The sequence below is a fragment of the Malurus melanocephalus genome, unplaced genomic scaffold, assembly GCF_030028575.1.
Source record: "Malurus melanocephalus ecotype Western Australia unplaced genomic scaffold, MMel_1.1 scaffold_1, whole genome shotgun sequence".
Taxonomy (NCBI): Eukaryota; Metazoa; Chordata; class Aves; order Passeriformes; family Maluridae; genus Malurus; species Malurus melanocephalus.
Genome location: NW_026623233.1, coordinates 2,781,002 through 2,799,788, shown reverse-complemented (window position 1 = coordinate 2,799,788; position 18,787 = coordinate 2,781,002). Strand labels below are relative to the sequence as shown.

At 39.3% G+C, this 18,787-nt stretch overlaps 1 protein-coding gene across 1 annotated transcript; it reads right to left on the bottom strand.

Annotated features, from left to right (window-relative positions):
- On the bottom strand, positions 1-13,279 carry GPR143 (G protein-coupled receptor 143). Its single transcript, XM_057389772.1, has 8 exons — positions 12,752-13,279; positions 10,929-11,038; positions 7,965-8,059; positions 6,505-6,597; positions 5,915-6,024; positions 4,514-4,622; positions 2,120-2,237; positions 1-673 (listed from the first exon to the last, which is right to left on the bottom strand). Exons 1-8 carry the CDS (start codon positions 12,993-12,995, stop codon positions 374-376), a joined length of 1,179 nt encoding a protein of 392 aa, XP_057245755.1. The 5' UTR covers positions 12,996-13,279; the 3' UTR covers positions 1-373.
- Between the last annotated feature and the right edge of the window lie 5,508 nt (positions 13,280-18,787).

Here is an 18,787-nt window from a genome sequence, read left to right as displayed (position 1 = left end):
TATTAATAGTCCATTTATTTAAACAAAAGACTATTCTACCATAAGGAGGTTACAGGAGAGATTAAAACAAAATGAGTGAAAATTAATCATATGTAACATATATCTTTGCAGAGAAATACTCCTGGTGAAAAAGGTTCAAGCCTTTCTACATGGTTCAAGCCTGTTTACATGTCTCCTAGAAGGCAAACGAAGACATAAACCATATCTCTCTGTCTCACATGGTCTCACAAGTTACAGGAAATGACATCAAGCCATTGAGCACAAACCTAATTCCAGAGTACGCAATGATTCACACATTGGCGTGGTTTTATGAGTATTGACAACGTGAAAAGTTAGATCCAGGAAAAGTTAGATCCAGCTCTGCACTTAAAAACTACCAGCCCTGGTAGATGGGAGAGCTTCTGGTTATTCTCTCGTCACTGCTGGTGTTACCTTCAGACAACATGCTTATGGCCTCATCGGTCTGCTGGCTGTCAGTGGTCGAGATCTTCTTGGAATCGTGGATGTTGCTTTGGTAGTTCACTGGTGAGGGGTAGGCATTTTCCCCCGCAGTTGATGAGGACATGGATTCCCAGGGGATTTCTCTTTTTCGCCATTTCAGGTCCACTCTCCAWCCTGTCCAGCCATAGAAAGCCAATGTGAAGAGAAAGCCCTGCATGGGATTWAGAACCCCCTAGGAAAGAGAAGTGCAACAGGAGTTAGACCAGCAAGGAAGGCTTCATCCWCAACTCCAGCAAAATGCTTTGCATRTGTTAAAAACTTCCCTTTCACTGAATGGTTGCTGTCTTTAAAATATGCTATTTGCATACAAATAAAAATATATGTTGTGGCCATTGCAGACACAAACAAATAAGACAAAAATACCATGATCTTTTTTTCCAAAATGCTGAGGCCATAACAGTAAGCAGTGAGCACCAAATGGTTTTCTAGCATAAAGTTTAGCCAGTCAATCCCTTGGTGTGTTTTTAACTTGCCCTACAAGTTCTAGAATTTTTTATTCACAAAAGCATGTATATTTTTCATTACAAGTCAAATATATGAGAGGAGACAATAGCATGGTCAGTCAAGTTTTAAAAATAGCAGGAATTATCTGTCTGGAATTGCTTTAGATTCTTGAGCCAGTGAAAATGTCCATCAAAGAGGGATGGAAAAATTGGGGGAGGCACTGAAAAAGAAAATCCCAAGTGATCACCAAAAGGTTTGTCTCTGTTCCCGATGCCATGAGATGCTTAACAAATTAATAGCTTTAGCTGATTCTATTTTTCTCATAGGAAAAAAAAAATTACTGCCAATTTGAAACCTAGGTGACTCCCTAGGCCTGACCTCTTGCTCTCCAGGTGAGCAAGAGCAAGGTCCCTGTCACATGAATGTGTTCAGTCTTTGTCACTGGAGGAGCTTGTGTCACATCAGCTGCATCACTTAATCCTTCAATGCAAAACTGCTCAAATCCTTATTTACACAAAACATGCTCAGGCCTTACACCTATTTAATAGCTCCAGAATAAATGCTCTTGGAAAACAAACCTGCATTGTCACTGCTGAAAAATCCCTTGTCAAATATTTAAATAGGGAAAAGAGGGTACAGTAAGAGGCCAGAACTTTACAGATATTTTTGGTTCCTTGTGTGAAAGATTTTTTACCTTTTTTTCCCAAATAATGATCCAAAGGTCATAAGATGTAATTATATTCTTTATAACGTAAACCCCCCACCCTAATTGTAAGCAGAGAATTACCATGAAATGCCCTTTTAATTGAGAGACCTTCAGAAACTGTGAGCTAAAATTTTGCATCTTCATTATGGCAGAGTTTGGCAAGGTTAGGCTAGAAATCATTGTAGTTATCTGTTCTGGATCTTAAAATGGGTAGTGATCTCTCACAGGGAGAATGCATACCCCAGTAAATTGAAGAAAAAGTTGACCCCTAGGACATTTTTGGCAAAGTTTACATGTAAAAAACATTCCCACTGACTGCTCATTCCTTTCTCTTACTTTCTCCTTTTCCTCCTTGATTTTCAAAGTGTTTATATCCCTCAAAATCATAAACCACACATTGTGCTGGTGCTYTTCCACCAATCTTAGAGCAGGGATTTCTAAGGCTGAGCAATGTCACAGCTGACCCACCATTATAATCCAGGTGATCAGTGCAGCACTTCTGATGTTTTTCAGGGGCATTTCRTTGATATCTGGCTGCATTTCGAGATAGAACAAAAGGGTCTCATTGATGATGTTGGATGACCAGCTGTGGGAGGTGCAAAGGAGAAAAGGACAGTTACAAATGTATGTGCATGTAAAACATGCTTTACCTTCAAATTATACAAATTAAACTCATTGTAAACCCAATAAGATTTTTTTTTAATCATAGAATAATTAGAGTTGGAAAAGACCTCTAAGATTATCAAGTCTAACAATGGTTGGATTTCTAATTAAATCTCAACCTGAAGGGACCAGTAGGTCTCTGAGATCACGATYAAGGACCAGACCCTGCCTGCTTGCCCAGGCCTAGACAAAGAAGTCAATACAAGAAAAGAAAAAAAGGAAAAAAAAAATCTGATAATTTTAACTTGCTGCAGAACATTCAGTTGCAGAATAAAATTGAGATAAAAGCAAGTGTGATTCATAATGGGAACATCGTGCACACTAACTTCTTTCACTTGGGCCTTAGAAGAGTTGTGCTCACAGACAAGGCACACAAATATAYGCACATTTTGTTGTAAAAGGCTTCAGGATTTCCAGCTGGAGTTAAAATTTCAGGGTTAGATTACAGACTTTCAAAATGTCCATTAAAAAAATCTACAAAGCTACACAAAATTGACTTTTAAATCCTTGAAAATCCTAACATTTTTTTTTAATAAAGGTAGCATCTATTTCCAAATGAGGAAGATCATAATCAAGCCTCATTCAGTGAAAGAAACTGAGTATGTTCTACACTAAATAGAGGTTGTAGCAAATGGCTGTAATTTCCTATGACATCTAAACAGTGAGAAAAGCATTTCTTTGTTTTTCTATATATTTCTTTCCGCACAGCTGTACTGCAGCTTCAGAAAGGAAACCACCAGCATCCATGATATGCTTTCTAAAGGGTTTTATATATGACCTTTGCACAATTAAATTTATCACAATGTAAAACCTCCTGCTCTYCCCTCCCAAATCTGTAGGCATCTCTTCTACCCTATGTTGCCCCAACAAGCTGTCTGTGACTAAAGAAGTCCATATTTGACTTCTGGGATGGAAGGGAATCTTCCCTACCCTTCTGAGATGAAACTGCCTCAATCTTTCCCTCCAGTAACCTTTRAGAATGTTTTTACACTCTAAAGCTTATGTTTTATTGGAACAAAATCCTAAACCAGAGCTGTGACTTTATTTTTTAATAGGAAAGCCTAGAACGAGACAGAATGGAAATAAACAAATGTCCCCACAATGTTCATGGGAAACTGGCCTTTCTTTTCATGCTTGTCCCCAGATAATCAAGCTGGCCACCATTTCTTAGGTTGCAATGCAGTTCTGTGGTGCCTCTGGGCTCTCTTTCCAYGGCCCTGGGAGCTTGGCTGAATCTCTGCTCCTTATTATTTCAGCAATTTCCAGGAAGCCATGCTGCAGGATCCTTCGCTGCTGTCTCTCACTCCCTTCTCTCCCCACCCTTCATATTGGAAACTTCACTTCCAAGCCAAGCAGACTCAGTTATTCCCCCAAAAAAGAAAATTATTTCCTTTCAGAGAACTCCAGTAGACAGCAGCCAAGACAAGATAAAAGAGGCAGCCTTTCTCCCTGCTCAGCCTTTTAAAGCAATGTAATGTGCATTAATACACCTGTGTATAAAGAAGTAGCTGTAGGGACTGCTGAGTTTGTCCCACTGATTTCACTACTCCAGGACCATTTCCTATAGTCCCACCCATCTCCTCCGTATCTCTTTTCTGTCTCACGCCAAAGTGCTCTTTTCATGAAGGAAGACAGAATATTTTTTAAATATTAAATAATCAGAAATTTCACACACAATCACATGGAGTTTTCTCTTCTGGCATTTCCTTGGTTTCCAGTCACCATCTGCGGCTTTTTCAGACACTCAAGAACTGCAGAGCACAGAGGTGGCTGCACTGTGTGATCATAGTCAGAGCCATGAAGTCAGATTTAAAAACATATTTATTTCATGTTTTCAATGATGTGTTTGGTGACAAGAGGCTCTGAGAAATCTTGATTAGAGAAAGCCCTTTATCAGCCCACAGAGCTGTACCTGACAGCTTCAGTCTATGCCCAACCTATTGGGAATTTTTTGCTATTGTTTCTTGTTGCTTTTGCTTTTCTGTTGGTTAAACATTTTATCATTTCCTCACAGCCTTGTGACKTTACAGGAGTGATTCAGCTCCTTTGTGAACGAGTTTAGAACTGTTTCTTCCTTAGATGCCTTCCCTTCCAAGCATAAAGACAAACAAATGAAGCAACCCACCAGTCTTTACTCTTGTCCCTGACTCTCTCCCTCTGGGRAAAAGGCAGTTTAAAACAAAACAATGCACCTCTTACCAAATAACAAACACCAGCATAATTTTGAAGAAGCGCATCTGGATCTCTGTCCCCAGACGTCTTTCATTCTCTGTGTAAATCCCTTGTCTCCCTTTCAGTAAGGAGGCAACTGAAAAGTATATAATTATATTCATTAATATACGCACATCTCGTTAGTTTAGGCACAAAAATCCAGAAGATAGAGACCTGAAAGAAGGAACAAAGGAATGGATGTATTTGTCCCCAACAGCAGTTCATAAACTGGAAGGACCATTTATAAGAAATCTCACATATAGCCTAATATTAAAGGTAAATAATTACACACAATTGGATTCCTAAAATGAAAAATATCTCACTAGATGGTTTTTCTTCTCTCAGTTCCACAAAAAATATTAAATAATATGCTCAAAATACTTCTATTTTATAACAAAAGGTAGTGTGTGCCTTCGATATAGTGTGTGGTATAATTACATAGTTACTATGTGATGCTTAGACTAAAATAGAATATCTTCTATYCCATTATGCACATTGTTTTTCATTGTGTCATTGATACAGCATTAGCTACACCTCTAAAACTCGAAGATGTAATGTCAGAAAAAAAATTTATGCCACATGCTTTTCAGATATCACAAGGAATATAGAAATGCACAAACAAATTTATAATGAACAATTTCTTATGGGAACAACTTTTTAAAAGAACAGATGCTTCTTTGAAAATTAACATGACTGAGGGACAGAGAATGGATGGGATAAAGACTGAACTGAGAATACTAGATTTTTGTCCAGATATTTTATAGAATCAATGTGTAGATAAATTCAGGTACTGCAAACATCTAGCACTGATCATATTATATGCTAATGATTCCATGGCTTTTTTTCAGTCTCATTTCTTCCAAGCACTGGCTAATAAATTAAACTGGAACTTCAAGATCCCATATGAGCTATGTACAATTCTCATTTGTTTCATAATCTTAGAATCACCTGTGACAAAATTCTGATCGCATTTCATTACATTTTTTGTTCTAGGGCTGCCAAGAAGTAAAATCAACTCTCAGATCTCACCAGCTAGAATAAATCACATTCTGAAATCGAGGTTGGTACCAAAACTAAATAGAGTTAAACATCCACTGTACCTTGCCTCAAATGCTTTAAATCAAGTAACATGGAAACACCTTTGCCAATCTGCTGTAGAGGTTAATAAGAGAATAGCTTGAGWGTGTCATCAGAGTGTGTCTCTAGGGTAAATTCTCCATGAAAATGATGTCTTCATTTCAATAGGCAACTGCTTCCCAGCCCTTGCTGTATCGTTATGATTTAACAAGGAGCTGTCCCACATCACTGAGTACAAAGGCATGACTTTCTACAGYACTGCTATGTTGCTAAATAACCCAGACTGACTGATGCTGGCCATTAGGAACATACCTGCTGATACTGTCCTCCTAAACAGGATTGGGTTGGCCACGAGCACTAGCAGGAGTGGGGCATAGGTTGTGATGTAATGTGGGATTGCATGTTCCACGCCATTTTCACAGCTGAGAAGAAATCATTACAAGATTATGCATTTTTTTTTCCCCACAGCTGACAGTTCTGGCTGTYATATGTCACCTTTAACTCAAAATAAAAAAAGAAAGGAATGAAGCAAAAGATGCAAAACTTTTAATTCATACACCTTTACCACCAGTTCACATKGGACAKAAAGCTGATTTTTAGCATGCACTGTCTGTGCATTTTTCTCAAATTGAAAGGAAAGCTAAAACCAGGAGTGGGAGAATGGTGGCTCATAGCAGAAGCTGTATCACAGCATGCCCAAGTGCTTGTACTGCCTGGCACATTTCTTCAGGGCCCCCTGAAGCCCAGGCAGGCATTTCCAGCACACTCACTGACTCAGTGAGACATCCCTGGCAAAGATCAGAATGCTCAGCTGTTGGAACCTGTCTCTAAAGCTGACCAAAAGACATCCAAATGCCAAGAGAGTGCCACAACTTCCCAGCCTGCTCCCAGAGCCTGCTTACCTGGAGAGAGAAGGGTAGTAAAGCAGAGCAATCCCCTCCACACAGAGCAGCACCGCAAGGCCCCACGTCATCATGTGGTACAGCACGATCGTACTGYGAGCAGCAAACAGGACAGGCACCAYTAAAGATATCAAACCTTACAYGGCCCACATTGCAATGCACAAATAGGACCCTCACTGAAAAAGAGCTTAACACATARCAAATGGTGCAAAACAACACCAGCAGTACACTAAACAAAGGAAAGCAGATTGGGGTGGGGGTCCTTTGGAAAAAGAATGAACCAAAGCAGTTATTCAAGCTTGCACATAGAACCTCTGTCCCCTCAAGCCTGTAGGGTGGAGAGGACAAGGCTCTTTCCCTACCCTAATTATTGAGAAGGAACCCCTCCATGAAAGAATGAATCTTTCATTTCTCCTGCAGAGAGCAAATTAGCAGATTAAGAATGGAGCCGAACAGTCAAATAAGCCATTGTCTTGTAATTTGAAGAGAATTATGTTTAACTTTTGGAGTTGCATACTGCATAGGGGGATTCGGATCTGTGTCTGTAGGATGTCCTTTGCTGATCCTAGAATCAAGCCCAAATACACATCTTTTTTTTTGTTAACAGCGATGGGGGAAGGAGACAGGTCGTAGATGTTTGACTAGAACTATGGGACTTTACAAAATCAGGTTTATCCTCAACAGCCTAAAGTTAACTGAAAGAGGTCCATTTTGGTTACATCTGCCAGARGAACCATATCCTTAGTACCTGACTGCTCTGTATCATCTGGGAAGAGTCACATAATTCCAAGTTTAGCAGTAGCAGCTGAAGGTTATTTTGCTCTTCTAACAATCAACTTAGAGACATCTTATATTTTCTGTCTGGCATTAAAGCATGCTACTTTCCAAAGGGTTAAGGTTCTTCTGTCACAGGCATTGCAGATAAATATATAGTAAATATGTATTTTTCTTCTGAGGGACTTAAAAAATATGATCAGAAGAGCAGTAATGACTACACTCAGTGAGAAATGGATAAAATAAAAAATGAGAGAAAAAAGATTTTAAAGAGGAATTTAACTATGTGAAATTACCTGTATGAAATGCAGCACTTTTCCCCTCTGATTTTTTTGGTTTTTCAGGATAACACTATTTTTTTTTGCTGCAAGAACCAATTTCAGGTACAGAGTAGGACAAAAATTGTAATCTCACTGCCATAAAGTTTATAGATCACAATTTGTTCCATATTTTTCCAAAGGTTAAATGAATTCAGTTACATTTAAATTCAAGTTAGACATAAATCAATATCTGAGCACGGCCCTGGCAATTTAAGCACTTAGAACACCACTCATTCCTATCATTACCTGGTAACCATACGAACATCAGATGATTGTGCAAGCCTCACTTACACCCTCAGACAGCTGCAAACAGAGATATACAGTGTTGGAAGGAAAAGAACAAATTCAGAGCTTTAACTCTGGTACCTCAGTCCAGCTGATCTTCTCACCACCAAATAAGAATCAACAGCATAGCAAAACAACCACCAGAAGCCAGCGCTATATAACAGCTGGATCCACATCTAGAGGGGAAAGAAGTGCCAAATGTCACAGCTGCTCCTCCAGTGCTGCTGGGGCAGGGAAGGGACTCAAACCTCTGGCCTGGTGATTTGTTCCTTAAATGTGTGTATTTTCCAGGTGAGATTATGAAGTATGAAATCTTATTCAAAATCACGGGAACAGCATGGTTGTAGCCTATGGGCCAAGTTGTAGGTAAATTGAACAGCATTTGCTTTCACAGCTTATTTTCTGATTTAGAAAACATGCCCTTTACCTCTCAGTTCGTAACCTGAACATCATGAGTGAAGCCCAAAGAAATTTCTAGCTAGGATGTTTTAATTTTAGGTTAAAATTTCAGTTGTTTCTCAGTAGCTGAGGCACAAAAATATAACTGAGGTCAGTCATAACCACAGTCTACTTATGCATTTGTGGTTTCTGCATGTGATGGGTGTATTCTCCATGCACAAGATCATTATCAAGAAAAAAAGATCATTGATGAGAAAATCACTCACGTTCTGGAAAAATATCCCTACTGAACTCCCTGACTGATAACTTCAATAAAAATCCAAAGGAAACAGGTTCAAGTCAAGCTAAATTCCACAGCATTCTTGTGCTGACCCTATGCATTTTTCCCATGAGCTTATATAAGATAAGTGACCTTTCTTTGCCATTGTATATAAATTCCACATTTCTTCCCCATAGGAACTGGCTCTTTGTAATAGTCTGGGACTGTTTTAATATTCATGTTACTTTCCCTCCAAGCCATCTTTCAGCTCTTATCTGAATATCCTTTATCACAGCTCCATAGTAGCATCATTTTACATCTGGAAATCAACATACTTGTGACTGAGCCAAATGCCAATGAATAGAGATCTAGTTCTCTTTCCTCCAAAAGGCAAATCAAGCTGGGAAATAYTTCCCCTCACCATGGGTGTAGACCCTAACTCTAGCCACTTGTGGCACAAATTATTCAGGCTTTAATTCAAACACTGACATTTTCCTAGTGCACAGGAGGCAGAAAATAAAATCTCTCCTTCTAATACATTCTACCCATCACATTCAGCATGTAACTTCATCATCACATTTACATATTTGCTGCAGTTCAAAAATGCACAATTTACTACATACACACACACACAAATACAAAAATAAACTGCAGAGTCTTTCTGGAAAATCCAACATAGACAAGACTGCAAAAATAATATAAATCAGATGTACTTAAAACCCAAAGCTTGATATGATATCTTACTTTTTTGCAAAATGACACATCTTGCTACAGAGACTGAAAGAGTGCCTCCAAACCATTCAAAGGGGAATTTGAAAGCTTCACTATTTGGAGTTTGTATTGGTTTGTGGTTAAGAGAAATAAAACAATAGTACTAAAAGAAAAATAAAATAGAATCGGAAACATTTTATTAACTCACATGAGAATACGTATGGGGAAATGAGTGGAAGAAGGGTTAGTTTTCATTCCAATACAATTTAATCTAAATTTAAAATTACTCAAATTACAGAATTTTCCTGGTAGACCGCTGTGCTGCTCAGCATCTAACCTRAGATTCAAATGAAAAACAGTCTGCATATAGTACCTGGTCATATTTAAAAATACTTTTTCATGTATTRTGGGCCAGAAAGTGAAACATGAGAAGGAATGGGTTTTGAATAGGACATYCTTCCTGCAAGATATTGAGGCTGTTGGTTCTTTCTCAAAGAAAAAAACATTTGCATCTAATAAGCACAACTTAAACCTATGTGAYAGAATTGAGAATTGATAGATGCATACAATTTATATTTGTGTCCATGTCACAAAACTATCATGTTTGAAACTGCCATTATAGAGGCATATAAAGCACAGTGTGTTCAATTTGGTACATATTGCTTTATTTTAAAACTACTGAGTAATTTTCTTTACATGCAGCCTATCCCCTTCTACACTGTAAACTTTGAATTGCAAAGCTAGTACTGCTATTGCTCATGCATTAATTCATTAGGGATCCYACTGAATCCTATTGAATCTGGGTAAAGTGATGATCTGTCTCATTTTTCATTTTCAATGTTTTGGTAAAAATTGTGACCTTTATTCTTGTACAGTAAGCTCAAAAATATATCCCAGTATTTTGACTGTTAAATTTAGAACTGAGTTTCAATCTGTACTTTTGTAATGCATTTACATCTTCTTATTCTTGCATTTTAATCCAGAAGATGCTTAATTATCCAGAAGGTACTTGGCCAGATGCAGTCGTTGAATGCCCAGCAATCTGAGCTGAAATCCTACATGGCAGGGACAGACCTTCTGCCAGCAGATTTGTGGGTTTGAGTATATTTTTCCTGCTGTCCCTCTGTGTCTAAAACACTCACTCTCATGCCACAAAAGCTAATTTGAGCTACCCAAGTTGCTGGTTTCAGGTGGCCCCACTGCCACCACACAGGCTGCAGTTTCTGACAGAGAACATGTACAGATAACCTCATTCTGCCAGTGACAGAGCTGCTGGGGCGTTCATGGGGCTGTGCCAGCACAAACCCAAAGGGTTCACAGACCTTTTGGGGTTACTTACACCCTTACGGCTCCATGTGCCTGACTTTGGTGTACTCCACTCCCCTGGCACACTGTGATGAGTGAATACCACAGAACTCCTGGGATCAGTTTGACCGTGCTGCCCTATATCCTTAACACACCATGGCACCATCTATCATCCTGCCCACCCTGAGCCAGGCTCTCACAGGGAGGCATGAACACACTTGCAGGGGTGGGGCAGAGGCTGAAACCATCATATCCAGGCTCTGACTCACAGCCACATTTCCTTTTGGACACGATAGTTTTCCTTTCAGACTCCCCACGCAGAGGGACTCTTAATTGGGAGCAGGAGAAAGGGGGGTGATCTCTGTACCTACCGCGCTCCCCACGCAGAAGGTGGAAGGCCACACGTCAGTCCCRTTCACCACAGAAATGTTAGCTATGAAGCCTGGAAAACCCAGCCATACACTTGACCTGAAGATCACACCTAAAGAAAAAAAATGTATTAATGCTTTGAATCTGCTGGTGTGATTTGAGTCACATGCTTTTCCCTGGCCACATATTTCACATCGCAGCCCAGATTTTTTGCGTCTACAGGAAAGCAACGGCTGCAGAGGAGCACAACAGGGACAACTGTGCTATTTAAATGTCAGTGTAATCATTCAGGGAAAGCAGCCCCAAGAGTTGGAAGCTGCAGGGACTTAAAATGTTACATAGATCAGAATCTCACTTACTTAGAGATGCTGTGACATGCTTCCCTGAAATAAACTGGATAGCATTTAACAGATTGACATAAAACACTAAGAAACTATTACCAGCATATATCTGTACACTGATACTCACTTCTCTATAATCCCCCACTGCAGAAAAAAAGGTACTTTTTGCTTYTCTCTGCCTTTGTTTTACAAGCAGCTCTTTTCTTCTGTCATAGGACTAAACAAAGCAGGGTTTCTGAATTAGGTAACAACAGTACCATTTTTTAAAATGAGTTAACGACCTGAGAGTTTGTTAGTGAGGTTTTCTGGCTTTGCTTGAAATAAAGCACCAACAGGTAACAGAACAAAATGACCAGGTTTCCCACCAAGAATAACTGTTTCCCACCCACCAAAGTGAGTCTAATACAAAGACAACACTGGATAACTAGTTTGAATCTGCTAGTGAAAGAGGAAAGGAGAAAAAGAACTCTATCTATTGTTGTCTTCATCTGATAGAAAGGACCTTTTCCAAGTGAATGCACATATATATTTTCCATATCTCTTTATTTCCCCCTATAATCTTTRTTTTAATACTAGTATTTATTAGATCCTGTGAGAGAACCTGGCTGGATAAGAAAGGGGAAAAAATCTGAAACACAAAGACCCACAGATACACAGGTACACACACACAAGAAGCAAGTGAGAGAAAACACCATTCCTTCTATTACCTAATGTGAGGGGGGGAAATGCTACTGTAGATACAAACTTCTCTTGTATTTTGATAGCATGTGTCATGGTAATTTATACCTAATTTGGCAGTAAATGACTGATGGGAAAAATGACCAAATGACTGATGGGACAGCTTAAGACACAATAATTTCATTTTGACTCATGCATTCTGTTTTATTCTCTCTGGTTTATTTCCCCAGATTATCAGGCAGGGTCTGGGCAGCAGGTTGTCCTTGATAAGGTAGCTTTAGTCACATTTCAAAAGCCTGTGTCCAGCATAATCTGTGTGTGGCTGCAAGTCAAACTCATTTGCTGTCAATGTGATRTGCCCAAAGAAGTGTCTGGCACATGAACAAGAGGCACACTTGGTCCAAAAGGATTTAAGGACATACAGGATAGTGGTTTTCAAATGCAATCCTATGGATTGCCTAAGTGTTTAATGTCAGATTTAGTTTCCAATGTGCTGCCTCACTTCCATTTTATGCCTTACTCTGAGAACCATTTGCTATTCTAGATTTTAATTTGCTTTAAAGCAGAGAGTTTGGTGTAGATTTATCAATAGCTTTCATTTCTACAGTATAACTATTAAACAAGAACTTTCTCTCCAAAAGTCCATAATTTCCTGATCTCACTTAGTCCAAATCTTCCTGGSAACACATACAGCATGCTTCCCACAGAAATCTCTGCTGTCCACTCACCAGCTTATTTGTTTGTGGTACCTCAGAGCAACAAGAGGCTGTTACAGCAATGGCAAGGGACATCAAGCAGGCACTTACCTAAGGCTCCAAGGATGTCACAAATGGAGATAAGAAGAAGGATGGTGGAAGAGGACGAAGCTTTGGGCATCTTCCGTGGGCTCTGTCCCTTCTTCGGCAGGAGCTGCAGGATGGTCAGGAGCAGACTGATGGAGGCACTGCCAATGCAGACCCCGCAGAAGACTTCAGGCTGGAAGCTCATCACTAGCTGTGTAGCTGCATCCCGGTTTGGGCAGCAGTAGGTTTCTAACCTTGGAGAAGCCATGAAATGTCCAGCTGGTGGAGGGGCCCCACGAGCAGAAGAAAATGCTGTTGCTTCTCCAAGGCAGCATTCACTTTTTCTTCACCCTCCCCATTAGTCCTCGGTGGTGAGAATCACGCGATTGAGGGATCATGTGCTGCTGCTGCTGCTGCTGCTGGAAGCAAATCCCCTGGAGCTGCCTTTCTCAGCCTCCCTAGCAAAGGGATCAGATCCGAACAAGAAAACAGTGTAATCTGAAACATGCCCCATGCTTGCTCAGAGCCATTGGCAACAGTTCACTCACATATTTCTGCTTGCACAGTATGTGATACAGGAAGACTTAAACTCGTCAGAGCATTGAAGAAGGCTTAAAATAAATAAGGATGCAGATACCAAAGTAGAAGCATTACATTTTAATTGTGTTTCTCTTTAGCCCCATCCCACACAGCACCCTTTAATTACTGCAAATTAATTGAAAATAGGAGTCCAGACATAAGCAGTCACAGTCTGTACAGGGAGGGGCAGGATATAAATCCACACCCTAACCCAAATCTTAGTTTTAGTGATCCAACCCACCCACCTATCTCTGTAAATAAAATCAGAAACACGATATCCTATCACTGTAGAAAGAGATTACCTTTGGGAAGAAAATATTAACTTCATCGTATTTAAATTGCAAACAACAAAAAATCCTCTCTTTAGTTGGTACTGTCTGCATTAGATCAGCTTGACATGGAAAATGCCAGGACTTAGGATTTCTCAATAATACATTTCTCTCTTTCTCTTTTTTTTTTTTTTTAATTTGGTGAGGATTTAAAATGAAAACAGGAATTTGATCTGCAATATTTGGTTTTGCTTTATAAGTTAGACAATATCTTTTAAGATGGGGTCCTGCTACATACAGCAGCAAATAAATAGAATCACAAAAACACAAAAAGTAATTCTCCCTTCTCAACTAAGTTTCAAACTCCTTGCATCAGGCCCTCACCCTTTCAGAAAATTTGTTTGTAGGGAAACATTCAGGAAATACAGGAGGGAAATTGCCAAAAGACACAAAGTCAACAGAATGTTGAATAACATAGTCATGGATTTTATAATTAGTCCCTGTAAGAACAAGCAATCTGATCTCCTCCCCCACCCCTCCAATGGCGGAGTTTATTTTTTTAGCAGCAATTATGAAGAACTAGTGAATGACAGTTGGGTGTTTTGCATGCAGTGCTTATGAACAGAGTGTGATTGCCTTCAGTAGGGATAACAGCTGCAGTCCTGGGCAAAATCGTACCARCTGCATTCATTAGCCAAGACACATCACACACCTGATCCCAGCAAAAGAACAAACTTCACTAAGCTTGTCAGCCTGCTGGTGGGGGCTGTGCAGCCTCCTGGGGCAGGACAGTGGTGGCAGGACTGTGGTGGCAGGGCTGGGGTGGCAACTGGAGCCCAAGCTGCCAGGCCTGATGTGCATCCATCCATCCTGCTGGCAGGGGACTCATCAGGGCTCTGCCCAGGCTATGGCACAAGGAGCAGGATGTTAGCCTGCAAAGCCAAACTCCTACACACGGATGTTCTTACATCAACAAGGTGTTTGATCTCCTCTTGCAGTCAACTGAGGTCTTCAGCAGCCAAGCTTATGGCCTAGACTTTGTCTAGAGAGATGTTCAGATCTTCTAAAATAAATGCAYAGGGTGAGCTGAGGAGGCTCCAGTGACCATAATGGGAATTTAGGCACATGTGTCATCAAAGACTCTGAAACCCAGGCAGCTGAGATGAATATTTTTGCCAAGTGTTTTTGGTGCTTTCCAGCATAAGGAGATTTTCCTGCTCCATGGATTAGGACAGGTGAGTGACCTGCGTGCTGCAATCCTATATTTTGTTGCTACTGTGTACACAGAAACATACTGGGAATAGCAAGGTTGCAGAATCAGATTGTCCTGCTCCAGAAACACAAACTCCTGCTGAGGTTGTCAATACTCGGCTCTGTCATCAGTTCAAATTTGAGACTCRTCAGACTTTATTCCACCTCTGCCAGAGGAGTGGTGCATGGAGTTGCCACATTTCTGTCAAGACACTGCATTGGAACCTRCCTGGCTACTAAAGAACTAAGGAACTACAATCCATAGAGACAGATTATTAGTTTAAATTAAGTCATCATATATGCCACATACACTATTCAAAGACATATAAATGAAAAACAGAAATTTGCTCTAGTTTGAAGGAGAATTTATATTGCTTGGCTTATGCTTATAAAAGAGCAAAATTTTGTTATACAGAAACTGTTGGATAGAATTTTCCCACTATCTTTCATTCCCACTTTCATTCCCAYTATCGGTTCCTAAAATTGTTCCCCTCACTATTTCTGTTGCCATTTTCTTTCTTTCAAAATTTTGAAAAGAATGTCAAGTCATTATCCCGACTGTTTGTTCTGGCTTACAGATAAGAATATTTTGTGTGTTTTGACTTTTCTGCTTGTAACTTGTTTTCATTGATCTTGACTGTGATCTTCTAGTTTGACCACGTGGATTTACCATTTCATTAGTCTAACTTCTTTCTCCCTACTTTTCAGCCACTTTGAAACTACTTTCATTCCTCAATTGTACTCTTATACTCTGAGGATTAATTTTTTTATCCTTCCCTTCTTTTCTCAACACAATTTTGCCAGCCGTGAACCCTCCTTTTATTGCTTCACTCCTCTGAGTGGAGCATTATTTTTTTAACTTCTGGGTTCCTTCCCTCCTGTAAACTCTCAGGATTTGACTGCACCATTACTTGAAGAGGGAGWACGTGGTTTTTATTGGAAGCAAAGCACAGGACCTGTAGCATACCTAATGCAAAAAAAAAGAAAATTTACTTGTAAATGAACGGATACTTACCATGATGGAAGTAGAGGTGTCTAAAATGTGCCAACATTTGAGACTGAGTGGGAGAAGCATCTACCAAACTAATGAGCCACCAACACCTCAGCTGGTATGAGCTGGATAGTCTCTGGTTCTCATTGYTGGGCTCAAAGTATAAAGAGTTAGAACAGTCAAAGAAATTCAAAGCTGGTTTGGCAGTCTTACACTTGAGACTAATTTGGCTTCTTGTGATTATGAAAATAAGAGSATAAAAGCTGGGGACAAAGGCAAAGGAAACAGAAAAGTAGTGAAAGAAATAAGAGAATAGTTGTTTTGTCTTGTTAAGGACATTTATTTAGCATTCTATAAAACATAGATCTTTCTACAGGTCCTAATTCCCTTCTCTCTGAAATTATTGACACAATTCCCACTTCTGTCAGTGTACAAGAAAGATTCACAAATATGCTGTGTCTTATTTCTGCACCAGCACAGGATCTCAACTAAGCAAATGGTGTAGCTTGGAGACAACCATTAACACACATGCAAGAAGAACTAAAAAACAGCTCCTGGCATTGCAAATACCAATCAAYCACACTCACAGAGTAAGTACAACATGGCAAACACTGAAAATTCCAATCACGATTTTGGACACTGGCAACAGTGTACTTAAAGATGAGAACAATGCTGTGCTCCTTTGAAACCAGGCATGTACTCTATACTTCTAGAAATCCCTACTCACTCTCTTCTTGGACCCAGACACGATGTTTCATCCCAGTCTGTGCCATCATTAAGATGAAACACTGGCTTGCCTGCCTCTAAGGGAAAGCAACAGGTTTACAAAAATATGACAGGCATGCATTTCTGTTGTGAAGGAGAGTGTGTATGGCTTATGCTTGAGTGTGCAGCTGCACATACTTTAATCACTGTTTTAATTAAGTCTAGGACTACAGTACTGGGTTACAAAGGACAAATTTGTGGACATRGAGACAGAAAATAGTTTGGTTTTGTTTACGTGTACAGTTCAACACATCACTGCCTGAATTTTCAGGTCCCAATGATGATCTTAGCTACCTCACAAGTGTAAAAGCTATACTTTGTCACTGTTCATGATCTCTTAGCCTTTACATGTTACCTGACCTAACATTTYCCAAACTGAAGAAAGCTAGGTCTGTCTTCAAGCTCAATGAATGCAGTTATGACCTCCCCAATAGATCCTGCAATAYGTTTCTTGAGGCCTTGACATACAAATCTTCTATATGCTTTAACACTATYCTTTATTTTATCTACCCAGACCTCCTGCAATTAGATTTAATTTGGAAGAAGCCCTTAGACATGTCCCTCCCATAATTAGCAGTACTAGTTTTAAAAGTTAAACTTTTAACTTAATGCATAACTGAAATGAATGGAGAAATTTACACTCCATTTTTGTTATTTCTAGTTTTCTGTAAAATTAAGGATATTGGAACAATTGTGATATTCCAGGTGTAATGTCTGTCATGATTATAACAGCTATGGACTGCATTAAAAAGTACTGAAAGAAAAATAGAGTTATTGATCCCTTCCCTCAGTGTTTYAAATATCATTATAAAATTGTAAAATATTAATTTACTTTTAAGGATGATGAATATTAATTTTAAAGGCTGAGAATTAATGTATCTCATTTGCATAAAAATAATAATATTTGAGTTTTTGTTTTTTTGAAGAATAAAAACATAAATACATGAAATGAGTGTGCATTTGAACTCTTTAATATCAGTGTGCATTTGACTGATGCAATCAAGTTACTCATATTTTATTGACTTACTATATACCTTCTCCAGGGAAAAGTTATCTTATGTGGCTTTTGTGAAGAAAAATACACAAACTAGTTTTTGAAATACTGCCTGTAATGCAGTTAAATCAGTAAACAAAATTTATACAGATGAAGTACAAAATAACTGAGTAGAAAAACATATCCATAAAACTGAAGAAATTTTTTTTTCTTAGAGATTAGAAGAAAAAAATGCCCCTATTCTCTATACCGATGCTGAGAATATTACAGTSTTCGAATTTGCATTAAGACAGATTTTTGTGGACAGCCACATTTCCAGACAAATTCCACCCTCAGTCATTGTCATATTATTTCACTGAACAACAAGATACCTCMGTTTGAGCACACATGTAATAAAGACACCTTGTCCCACACTTACACTGACTACATGAGACACAGCCTGAATAGGAACTGATTGATGAAAAATACTGGTGAAAGAAGAATATTACCTCTCACACATTGTGATACTGAAAATTGGATAGTAATGTTTGTAGGTACATACCCTGATCTGAAAAAGTTGAATGTCTATCCTGTCCCCAGTGTCTTCCAAAGGAATCCTAGGCCCTGGACTTCTGCATTCTAAATCTAAACAACATTAGTTGGTTCCCTCAGGAGAAATCTTGAGAAATCAGGTAGGACACTCTTATATCCTCGTTACAGCTGCTAGATGGTGGGATCTTGTTAGGTTACATCTCCCACCATCCAGTAGTTATATTTTCAAAGCCCATTAGCATTTGAAACTTATAAAACCTGTGTTCTCAGACAGGTCTATGTAGCCTAATCAAAATACATTTCAGCACAAACTTCAGYGCTCTTACAGCACAAGAACTCTCCAAGGCTCTATTAACTAAATTGCTAAAAATGTCAGTATACCCTGGCCAATTAGTCTAGCTGGATGCTGTAAACAAGTGTAAGTGAAGGGAATTTTGACAAAATGTAGTCAGGTCCAGACCACAGACACCAGTCAATGTTCCCATTTGAAATCCCATGAGCATCACAAGGTTTTTTTAACTGTGCAGTGGTTGCACGGCCAGCAGTCACCCCTGCAGCACTTTGGGAATGGATGAGGGAAAGTTGAAACCTTCTATTCCACAAATTGTTGTCTTGTAGTCTCTCAAATGAGCATATAGCTAAAAAACATAGCTGGCTCAGGAATCCAGAGGAAATGCAGT